The 11,100-nt window shown below is 41.7% G+C and overlaps 2 protein-coding genes across 2 annotated transcripts; both read right to left on the bottom strand.

Moving 5' to 3' along the window:
* Positions 1-758: 758 nt before the first annotated feature.
* Positions 759-3,826, bottom strand: LOC147668934 (uncharacterized). Its single transcript, XM_086948338.1, is given in 2 exon segments — positions 759-2,698; positions 2,701-3,826. Coding segments are annotated over 2 exon segments (3,066 nt in total).
* A 3,209-nt stretch (positions 3,827-7,035) lies between these two features.
* LOC147668933 (uncharacterized) lies at positions 7,036-8,700 on the bottom strand. The gene is made up of 2 exons (XM_086948340.1): positions 7,582-8,700; positions 7,036-7,518 (listed from the first exon to the last, which is right to left on the bottom strand). Exons 1-2 carry the CDS (start codon positions 8,698-8,700, stop codon positions 7,036-7,038), a joined length of 1,602 nt encoding a protein of 533 aa, XP_086804466.1.
* Positions 8,701-11,100: the final 2,400 nt, after the last annotated feature.

Below are 11,100 nucleotides of genomic sequence, written 5' to 3'. Positions count from 1 at the left end.
AAATTACACATGAAATGGCTCTTAATACAGAAAAAAAGTTCGAGACCATTCCATCACAGAATAAAATATTTATGAACATACCAGCGGGCAGCTAATGTCTATAAAGTATCTAAAAATAGAAATCTTAGTTCTCTAGGAATAGTTTCTTACTTTAAGCAGAAGATAAGTGTCCCAAAAAATTGAAAAAATAATTTGGGGCTGCTGAAAGAGTTGCTGTCCGTGAACTGGAGTGAAAATAGTTCATGTGACTTTATTTTTTTTAAGTTGAAGGCCGAATTCAGGGAACGCCGTGTGCGAGTTTGCTCAAAAGTCTCTATTTCTGCTCTGGTGAGAACATCATATCGTTTAGGCTTTCGAAAAAACTGTCAACAGTTTCCTGGGAAAGTTCCACTAACTCGGAAATAGGTGTAATCATGCATTCGTGCGCATGATTGTCTCCATTGACATTCTGATTCGCATTGCTGACAGAAGGTCGTACCTGATCGATGCTGCTTTCATCTTGAACTTCACTACCCATCAATCGTAGTGGTGAAGCTTCCACGAATGCCGTCATCAGGATTGGTAGCCTTTGAGGGCAGCACAAAGCATGAACCTTTATTGGGCTCAACAATGTTTCTGCATCCATTGGCGCATCCGATTGTAGCGCCAGACAGGTGTCTAACACGCATTCTTCTCCGCATAGCAGACACCTTAATACAGGTAAAGCGCATCTTTGCCACATTGGTCGAAATGATAGAAACCAAGTCATGTTCAGGTCTCTAAGCCGGGAGAGTCCCAGGATTTTTGATATCCGGTCCCGGTATCCAATGGCTAGGATTGTTTCTTCCCTTGTCGCAAGAGTTTTGTCTGTGACATGGGTTGCCATAACGAAAAATAAGGACTAAGAATAGGATTCCTGCAATTAGTCCCAGGATCAGGGGAAGTCCGCCAAAAATCGAATGGACGAAATCTGGAAAAATACCCAGTATGGCTTTGAATGGTGTTAATGCCATCGAAAATACTGTCTTAAATACCTTTGAGACCCCAGTGGTATCAGAAATATTTAAGATTTCATTAAGGATTTCCGCGAAATGTATGGGGGAATTAGTTGATAACAATGAATGTATCTCTGCAGTCGTCCTTGCGACTTGTAGATCATACGTTTCTTTTGATGACGTGAGCCTTGTAGGCGTCTGAAGAAGCACTGTTTTCATTCTGCTTAAAGTATCTATTCGAATAGAAGTAATTTTCAAATTGGGCCATGCCCTTGCCTCCCTGTCTGGAAAGGAGCTGGGGAACAATGAGCGTCCACAGCACTTGACCTTCGCAGTCGTAGTTACGAGATAAGGAGTCCCGGGCATAAGACTACAACATCTGCGATCTACAATTAGAATGTAACTCCCATTATAGAGTCTTTGAAAGAATGGTTCTATCTCTGTTGCAGGTGTGCCTTGCTGGTGACATGAAAGGTTGTATGAATTCCCTTCACAGGCTCCATGCAAACTAATTCCGTTACACAGAAGCGTGCCGCTTAGTGACATCGCACAATTATGGCCACTAAGAAACACTTTCTGTCCTTTATTACTGACGCATGCATGTGAATAGGGCAGGTTCCATGTTGTTTTAATGTACCCCTTTCCCAATTTCTCGTACATGCCAGCCTGTATATATTTTTGGCAGTATTGAAACCTGAAGGTTGAGATTGGAATATTTATGATTCCATGTATTATCCATTCACTGACAGGTCGTTCTGACATTGTCACTGGTAATCTTTCGAGTTTTTCATTGCTCAAGATTGTATAATCAGCACCCTTTTGTGCCATACTGATTTGTCTATCAGTAAGGTTAAAGATTTGGAATAGTGACGTTGTGTTGATTAAACGCCAAGGCACATAGCCTGAACGCAGATTTTGTAACGTCCAGCCAAGCTGTACAATAGAACGCAATTGCGACTGACCGTGTTGTAGCAACAGTAAGTCCTGCGATAATATGTCGATTGCTGAAGACACAATGCTGTCCAAAGAAAAAATTCTGGAGGACAGAGTCATTAACCCATTGTCCACTACAGAAAGTGATTTTTCCAAATGAATACGGTCAATTTCCCGTATTCTCTCTGCTGTTTCAATTTGAGTAACCTTCCAGGCCTCATTGTATGCTGCATATACAGAGGCTGCTATGAAACGCTGTTGACGCTGTTTGCGTGGTCCCATTATGAAATCACGCAAGTCAGCACCATCAGTAAGTAAAGTTAGGTGTTGCTTAATTTCTGCCAGTGTGGAAGTTTGAAGCCATTGAAGGCACAATTTGCCCACACTGTAGGTGGTTATTATCCCTGGGTGATGTCTTTGGGGATATCTAGGGTCTGGCCTGGTCATTTTGAACCCCTGTGTTTTATTCAGGAATCTGTCTTGACAGTTATTAGTATCTGTGGGCCAGATCAACCATTGTTTCCAATCAGGATGTGTTCTGTTTTGGTTTAATATATGGTTTAAGTCTATCTCTTCATCTGTATCAGAGCTATTGCTAAACATTGTTGGCTTTGGAATAGACGGTTTATTTAGGTCTTTGATTTTGGCTAAGCCAAGACAGGTGGTTTGTTGAATAGTATCATTTAAAAATATCATTTGTTCTGGGATCATGCAGGCTCTAAATAGTGATTCTATACCCTGTACTTGCCATTCTTTTGTACCCCAAACACTTTTCAATTCAACATTTTGTCCCAATAATCAAAACCAAAAGTATTCATTTGTTCGAAGAATGAATCTGAATATATCAATTTTGTGTTGGTTATCATGGTCTTTGTCCCTGTCTTGTTTGACAATTTAAAATAAAATGTTTCAGCATTGCTTGTGTTAAAACCTGAAAAGTATGAATATTTGTCATAAACGGTTCTTGAGCTCCCTTTTGGAGGTGTAGCACAATGTTCCCATTGATTATAATTTAAAACATTTCTAGGTTGTGCAGATCTATGTAGAAAATGGTTACCATAGTGGTTATAGCAATACATACTATCATAATTTGTAGAACCCTGCAAATAATCATGTTTGGTAAATTTAGCAGACATTACTAAGTCAGACATCATATTATTAATGCTTTCGAAGTCCCAATCATCAGCAAATGAGCTCGGTTTCACAAAGTCACTCAAGGAGATCTTAATTTGGTGTGGATATTTCAGGATCTCGACCGGACCATAAATTTCATAGTCAGTGTTGTCCCATGCTACCCCACCCGGTATAGGATTGGCTGTGAAGTTGGCTGAAGAAAGTTCTCTTTTCTCGACGTGTGAAGATGTGTGTGGTTTGAGGATCAAGTTGATTTTCTGACTTGCTGTGTCCATTTTAGCATATTTTCCCTCAATGAAGCGTCCCAAAGTAAGTACCATGATGAGCCAAAGTATGAGGCTAAATGCACCAAAACCCACCCAAAATTCAATCCATGGGGAAATCAGATACGTTTCTTTCAGTTGTTTCAAAAGTTCTTTAGCTTTGTCTTTAAAGGTTTCTGATGATGGCTGTGTCTTTGATTCACTGAAGCCTTCAGAGGAATCATCGAAGTTTATGAAGTAGCCGGATGCAGTTCTGTCAATTGTTCCAATTGCTTCAGGATTTCTGTTTCTTGCATTTTCACTTGGTACTTCATTATAGATTGGTGTGTCTCTGCTAAATGTTTTTATTTGGGTTTTCAGAGGTCTAAGTTCCATTGCATTGTTGCATAGTCCTTGTTGTTCTTCTGTAGGCGTTTCGAATGTGATGAGCCTCTTTGATAGGACCTCTGTACTGGTAGCAAACCTTGGTGTTCTGCTACTCATTGGGAGTCCACTTGGCCTACTGTTTGTTATCGGCCACATGATTGTGGTTTTACCAGGTCGATGGATACAACTCGGTTCTCCTTTTTACCAGCAAGTGGCGGTAGTACAACTGATCTTGTCCCGTTGACAGACAAGACAGGAACTGCTTTTCTGTAAGAAGGCCCAAATTCCTTCTTTACCGCGATCTTCTCCCTGACTAGATCCCCGACTTTTGGAATCCAGACAGGTCTTGCTGGGACAGGTGGTGGTTCTTCAGTGGTTGTTGGCTGTTGTTTCAACTTTATGTTGCTCAGGTCTTTTCTTGTTTTGTTTAAGTCCTGCAAAATAGCCAAACGGTCTTTGATATCAAAGCTTTTTTCTTTCACCACTGAAGTCTGACTGTCAAGGTCAGAGATTAACATCCTAGTTCCGAATAATAATTAGTACGGACTGAATCCCTTCAGAGAATTTCTTGGCAAGTTATTTAGACTACGTTGGACACTTATTAGATGTTTGACCCACCCAGTTCCCGAACCTAATACATTTGCCGTTATAGATTGCTTTATGTCACGGTTTTTTCTTTCAACAATTCTGTTCCCCTCAGGGTGAAATGGACAAGAGTACCGCAAATTCACGCCCATGCCGACCATGGCCTCCTTATAAGCTCTAGAGCTAAAAGCAGGTCCGTGGTCCGAATGCAGCATGCCAATTGCGTATGTGCCGATAAAGACTCGCAAATCTTTTATAACAGTTCTGGCGTCAGCCGTTCGCTGGGGCCACATCCATATGAATCTCGTGCATGAGTCCACTGCGACCAAGATATATTTATAGTTACCATCCCTTTGTAAGGGACCGCAGTGGTCCAGATAAACACAGGCTAATGGTTTATCCGAGATTAGAAGGGGCGTCTGGGCTGGACGTCTCACCGTTGATACTTTCATTTTTTGACATATTTCACATTCTAGAACATAGTTCCTTGTTTGTCTTCTCATTTGTGGCCACCAGTATCTCTGCTTTAATAATGATACTGTAGCTGAGACGCCAGCATGTATAGAAGCAAGCCCTTCGTGTGCCGCTATTATTAGTCCTAACCTATGTTCCGTGTTTGGAATTGCCCTATCCCCCACTCCAGGGATTCGAGCAAAAGGAACATTGTTTGCATCAGTTATGTATGAGTATTTTACTGGAAAGCCTTTCGGGAGTGGTTCTATCGAATTCTTTTCTGAAGCGCTGACAGCTTGTAATATTTCGCTGTCTATTTTTGTTTTTGACCGAGTGATGGCAGCTACGGAAGCCGTTTGTACAGCTGCCTTCGCGGCCTCATCAGCCAATGAATTCCCTGCAACGTGAACGCCACCACGTTGATGACTCAGTGTATGTATCACGTGAGTCTTTGGTAGTTCTTTTTGTAATAGAACTACTTGTTCCCAGAGCATTTTATGCTTGATTGTGCCACCTTTCGCATCCTTGAAACCATTCTGAAGCCAGATCTGCAAGTATTCATTATAAGACTGAACGCAATAATACGAATCGCACACTATGAGTGTGGGGAATTCTCGATCGGTATTTTCAAGCGCCATCTTGAATGCTTGTAGTTCAGCTCGCTGAGCTGTACAATCTCCTAGAGATTGTGTTTTAGTGAGGGTTGGTTTAAATTTCCCTTCGTGCCAGCGACCTTTAACAATCGCACACGCAGCACTGTAAGCTTGTTTACCCCCTACTGCGGGTTGTGCTGATCCGTCTGTATATATTATACAGCCGTAATGTTCTAGAGGCAGAATTTCGGTCGGCAGAGGACATTCAAATTCATATTGGAGAAATTCTTGTGTTTTTAAGTTGGGATCAAATTCGTATGCCACGTCTGTTGCAGCAAGAGAGTTCACCCATTGTATCCATCTTGGATGGAGCGCTTTAGCATTAGGAATGCTTGCTTTTGTTACAGCCTCTAAGGCTGGTATCGGTGTCATGATTATTATTCGTTTACCTTGTGCCAGGGCTCGTTCTTTTGCTATAGCTGTCTGTGTTGCAGTTAGAATTTTTTCCGTTGGGCTAAATTTCATTTCAGCCTTAGTGTACAAGTGTGATTTGAATGCAATTGGTACCTTATCTCCCTCATTAGAGGTCAGGTATGTGAATCCGCATCTTCCTGGGATGACTCGAATCACAAGATTGCGTGTGTTATCATGTGTTTCTAATTTTGTTTTAATTAGCATGTCTGTTTGTAAGGATCTCAACATTTCTGTGTGTATTTGAGTCCAATTGGATCTTTTAAAATCTGGGTTTATCAGATCATAAAGGGGTTTGACCCTTTCTGCGTAATTTGCAATGTATGTTCTTCCGAAATTTAGGAAGATTTTTTAAAGTTGAATTTGTAACCCTCTGCTGCGAACCCAAGTATTATGGTGTTCACTCTCTTCAAGTGAGTATCCAAGTCATCATCTGTTAAGTATATGTCGTCGACATAAGATAATGCTTCATCATCATATATTTGTAGTAATTCTGTTACTCTCGCTGAGAATACTCCCGGGCTGTTCTTGTACCCCTGGGCTAACCGACAGAATTGTTTTTGAGTGCCATTTATTGAGAATGCAGTTAAATATCTGCTCTCTGGTGCTATATTTTGACAAAAGAATCCATTAGAGATGTCTAATGTTGTTTTGTATTTTTTTGCGCACTATATTATTCATTAGTGCAGCACTATGCGAGTTTTGCACTGCAAAAGTTTTGCAACATGTGTTAAGGTGTCGGTAATCCAAAACTAGACGATATGAATTGTCTGGTTTGGAGACCGGAAACAAAGGGTTGTTCATTTGTGAGGTGCAAGTTTCAATCACCCCCTGGTATTCTAGCTGATCTAGTATTTCTTTTACCTGTTTTTTAGCTTCTTGCTTAATTGGGTACTGCCTTTGTGCAGCAGGTTGTGATTTTAACTGGATTTTGTGAGGAGGTGAGTCCTCATCCCATCCTACATGATTTTTATATAAAGCAGGAGCTAGAGCTACTGCTCACTTTCTAGCAAGTGTATATTTTTTATGAATCGGATGTGATTCGAGAAGGCAGGCATAATTATTTCTTCGCCATGAGGGCACTCCCTAACAAACTCTGGTGGCCAGTCTTTTTCAGCTAGAAGGATGTCATAGCCCTTGGAGAGATTATCCCAAAATAGTCCCCTTATTTTCCTAGTCTTATCTCCCTCTATACGTAATGTTATTTTGTATATTTTGTGAGGTTTGCTAACTCTGGTGTCCGCAGTTTCCACTTGAAGATATTCATTCGTGTCCACTGTCTCCAGATGATTCATAAGGACTTTGCGAGCTATGCTCACTTCTGCTGCGCTGTCTAGCATTGTCTGAGCCCATTCCCCGTTTTTCAGTTGTGTCTTCAGTATTCTCGGCATTGTTAACTACCTTGATACTGGCTACCTTCTTTTTTGGAAATTGTAATTTCTTTTTTAGCTGAGCAGGTTCCTTGTCTTTGGACTTGGCGTGCTCTTCTCTTTGTTCTGATCGTCCTCTTCTTTCCGATTTCTGCGAGGAAGTCTGAAAAGATTGAGAGGGACGTGTATCAATGTCTTGATATCTATCAGGCTTTTTTATATTATCCCTATTTCTAAGGTTATATCTTTTCCCAGAGGGGTCACTCTGGGGTGACCTTTGTCTTTGGTTTGGAGATTTATCTCTTCGCCTTGGAGACCTTCCCCTGGACTGGAATTTCTTTTCTTTATGATTGGATTGTTTGTTTCCATCCCAGTTCTTTTTTGGTGAATTATTATTAAAAAATATTTTTTCAGGACTTTCAGTCAGTTGCGGTTTTACTGGTATTCCACCTAAACTATCTCTACCTAGTTCCTCATAGGATTTTTCTATGATTCTGGCAATTTGAGCTGGTTGGTCTGCTATATCTGTCTCTTTTAACCTCTGGCGGATCGCCAAGTTTGCTGCTTCTCCCTTTATGTTGGCTAATAATATAGCCGAGACCTGCTTGAAGTCTTTTAGTAATTTCATACCAAGAGTTAAAGCGGGTTCTGGACCGTATTCGTCTTGAATTTGTTTTAGCAAATCTGGTATTACCGAAATGGATGGAACACCGTGCGTTTTTGTGTAGATAGAAGCAAAGACTGTACCCCAAGTGTCACAGTCCTCAATGTGTGGTGCGATTCCCATTGGAAGACAGATAGTCAGAATCCTGTGTTTTTCTAACACGGTGGTGTCAGGAAACACCGCCTCTATTTGGGTGATTTTTTGTGCCAACCAGAATGGTATTTGTTCCCGTTTAGCCGGTACTTTACCTAGGCAAGACTGGATGTTCTGTGGTGTAATTTTGTTTGTGTTCCCCTGGTTAGGGGTCAGCTGTGGAATTTTAATCGCTGGCTGAATTGTTGAAGTCCGCATCACATACTGTACTAATTGTCTATGTATTTTTATTAATTGTTTTAGCTGAGTTAACAGCTCTGCTGTAGACATCCCGTTGATGTCTGGATGTGGTGTGTATCCGGCTAGGACCGGCCACGTTGCTCCTGGTCTACCTAAAGGACCGAGCCTGGTGATGTGATTGTTATGTTTTAGGGCGCCATCAAATAAGAGCAAATGCTCTTGAAATTTGAGTGGTACTTCCACCTCCTCGAAAGGAGTGTACTCATTAGGAGGTTCCTCTATTTTGTAATAGTGGAAGTACTTTGTCACAGCATTTGCTGCTGGAAAATGTATCCATGAATAGTATACCTCTGTCTGCCGATATTCGTGTGCCTCAATTACGAATATGACTGTGCCACCTCTAGGTGTCAGTCCATTTTCTATAAGTTTTAGGGTTATAGGTCTCCTTTTAATGACCGGGATGAGTATTATATCCTCGTCTGCTGCCTGCATGGTAGCATCAGCTGCTGCGAGTTCAGTTGCTAATCTAACTGCCTCTCTTTCATCTTCATTGTCTGACATTTTACTGTCCAGAAGGTTATTTTGTTTGTTTGCAGATCAGGTTTCTTATGGAAACAGAGATTAGATGCACAATATTTTGGAACAGTGTATCCTTCAACGTTGACTATACCAAGAACCATACATAGGAGTTCCCTCCTGCGAGGTCTGGCGGATATAACCTTTCACCCACTCCAGACGTCTTTGGAGTATTGTGGGAAAAGGGGTCTGAGTGAGAAAGCACGACTGAGTTACTCTAAATGTCTTACGTTAGTTTTATCGCCCTTTCCAAACGCGTTGGGCGCCATGTAGTGTAGTTCCTATTATCCCAATAGGCTCTGCGCATTGGAATAATACCTTCAATAGTAAAGGCCTAGACCAGACGTTAACTAGGTCTACTACTGTCGATATTAGACTTAAAGTTTTGGGTTTGCCAGCTAGCTCAGAGTTCACTAGAAACTTTCTCGAATGTTCAGGAAGGACTTAACTTCCCTGATTAGACAAGAAGGGATTTAGTTTCTGACAACCATAGAACATGACAACTTTGCTCTCCCCTAATCAAGAGTAAATCTCGAGAGTCGTGTGAACAAAAGGCAATTTATTTTACTCAGTCAGTACGTGCATTCTTAGTCTCATCAGATTGTAGAGAAAAGGAAGAGACGGGCGTGTTCAATAAAAAGGTGTTATTTATTGATCAGTCTCTTTTCTCATACATGAGAAATGGATCGATATTATTGCAATACTTATAGTTAAGTAGAGTGCATACATTAAAAGCAGAAGTATAAAATAATACTGTAAAAACATTGATATGGTTTCTGAGCCATAAGATGTTTAAAATGAATAAAATATATTACATACACATATACATTTGACTAAACGTACTCAACTGGTGTTTCTAAATACGCCTACCCCGTGTACCTGACCTAAGTCTAATGCGTGGGCGGGAATAGAAAGTTACAGTTTAAGTTAAGTTTGTTTTTGCCAAGTGAATAACTAAAGAATTCTCTGTGAGGGGTTATTCAGTTCTGTACCTGGAAGTTAGGATGAATGAGGAATGGTATCTCTTTCTCTGGTCTCGATATTCCAGGCTGCCTGCGAGGGCTACCCGGAAGCGCCGGTGCTGGGTTTCTCAGCAGGAGAAAGCAGCTTCTCGTTCTCAGCGCGTCAGGAAGGCGGGGCTGCTGCCAGCGGGGTCTGCTCTGCTCTGGGCTTCGGCAAGTATGGCTGCTCCGTCTCGTCACCACGCGTGTGTTTGCATAGGGCAAGATCGGTAATATTTATACCTTTAAGGTGCCGAGATTGACGTAAGGATGGACATAGATACGTCAATAAGGATGTCATACGACTTGCTCGTTAGCACATTCTTTTGCTGAAGTTCTCTGTGAAATCAAAACAATGGCCGCACAGTTTTTCCAGGTTGTCATAGGTTTGATTTGTTATGAGAACTCCGTATGCCTTATCAGGGGCTGGAGGAATATCGCTTGTCTAATTAGATCGCAAGCGTTATGACCTAATCAGATAACACGTTCCTGTGCCGTAGTGTGACTGCGTCAGATAACGGTATCTGCATCATGGGGGTTTTCTGCCTCATGGGCTGACTGCTAGTTAACTTGTTGGTTAGTTTAACCAGAATAGGGTCAGGAATAGGGGGATCGATTCAGAACCTATAGGAATACATCACAGTAGTAGCAACTGTTTCTCCTTCTATTTCTTCTGTAGAACCCCCCTCCAGAGACCCCTCTGTAGCTTCAGTATAGACAACCATATTGATTAAGTTTCCCTCAAGCTCCACTACGCTCTTTCCCCCTTTCAGTGGTTTAGCATTAATGTCATTGGTAGCATTAGTAACTTTATTTGTGTCATTTGTGCCAATTTTAATGCTACTGTCTTTTGCAGGAGCTGATAAGGGTAAGGGCAGAGGTACAAGAGGGATCGGAGGTCGCAGAACTTTCTTACCGTGTACTATGGAAGCTGAAGAGGGGATAGCAGCACCAACTCCCCCTCCTGGAGATAGCACGGTTTCTACTGCCTTATCTCCTGCCTTATCAGTAGTGGCTGTAATCCCTGTAGGAAGAGCCCCCTCTCTCAATTTTCCATGGAATGTGGGGACTTGTGATATAGTTGTTCCTTCACTCGTTGGTACCACCTCATTGTTAGTTTTGTTTGTCCTGGTCGATCTGGGTGGGTTTTTTGGAGCCATCTGTAACTCACCAACTTGTGCAGCATCTGTGATCAGCTGTGAGCCAGGACGCAGCCCAAGACCAGACCAGCTGAGAGCCGAGCCGCTGATCAACCGGGGAAAGAGGTGCAGAGCAAGCAACAGGTAGGCACGAAGAAGCCTCTGCATTAATGTTAAGTTGTGGCAAAAAAAAGATTATGTACGTGGATAAACTCCGAAAGTGCTCGTAGACTTGAGAGAGTCAT

This window comes from Lissotriton vulgaris, unplaced genomic scaffold, assembly GCF_964263255.1.
Source record: "Lissotriton vulgaris unplaced genomic scaffold, aLisVul1.2 SCAFFOLD_313, whole genome shotgun sequence".
NCBI lineage: Eukaryota > Metazoa > Chordata > Amphibia > Caudata > Salamandridae > Lissotriton > Lissotriton vulgaris.
The sequence above is the reverse complement of the archived record's forward strand: the minus strand, read 5'-3'. Positions and strand labels throughout refer to the sequence as shown.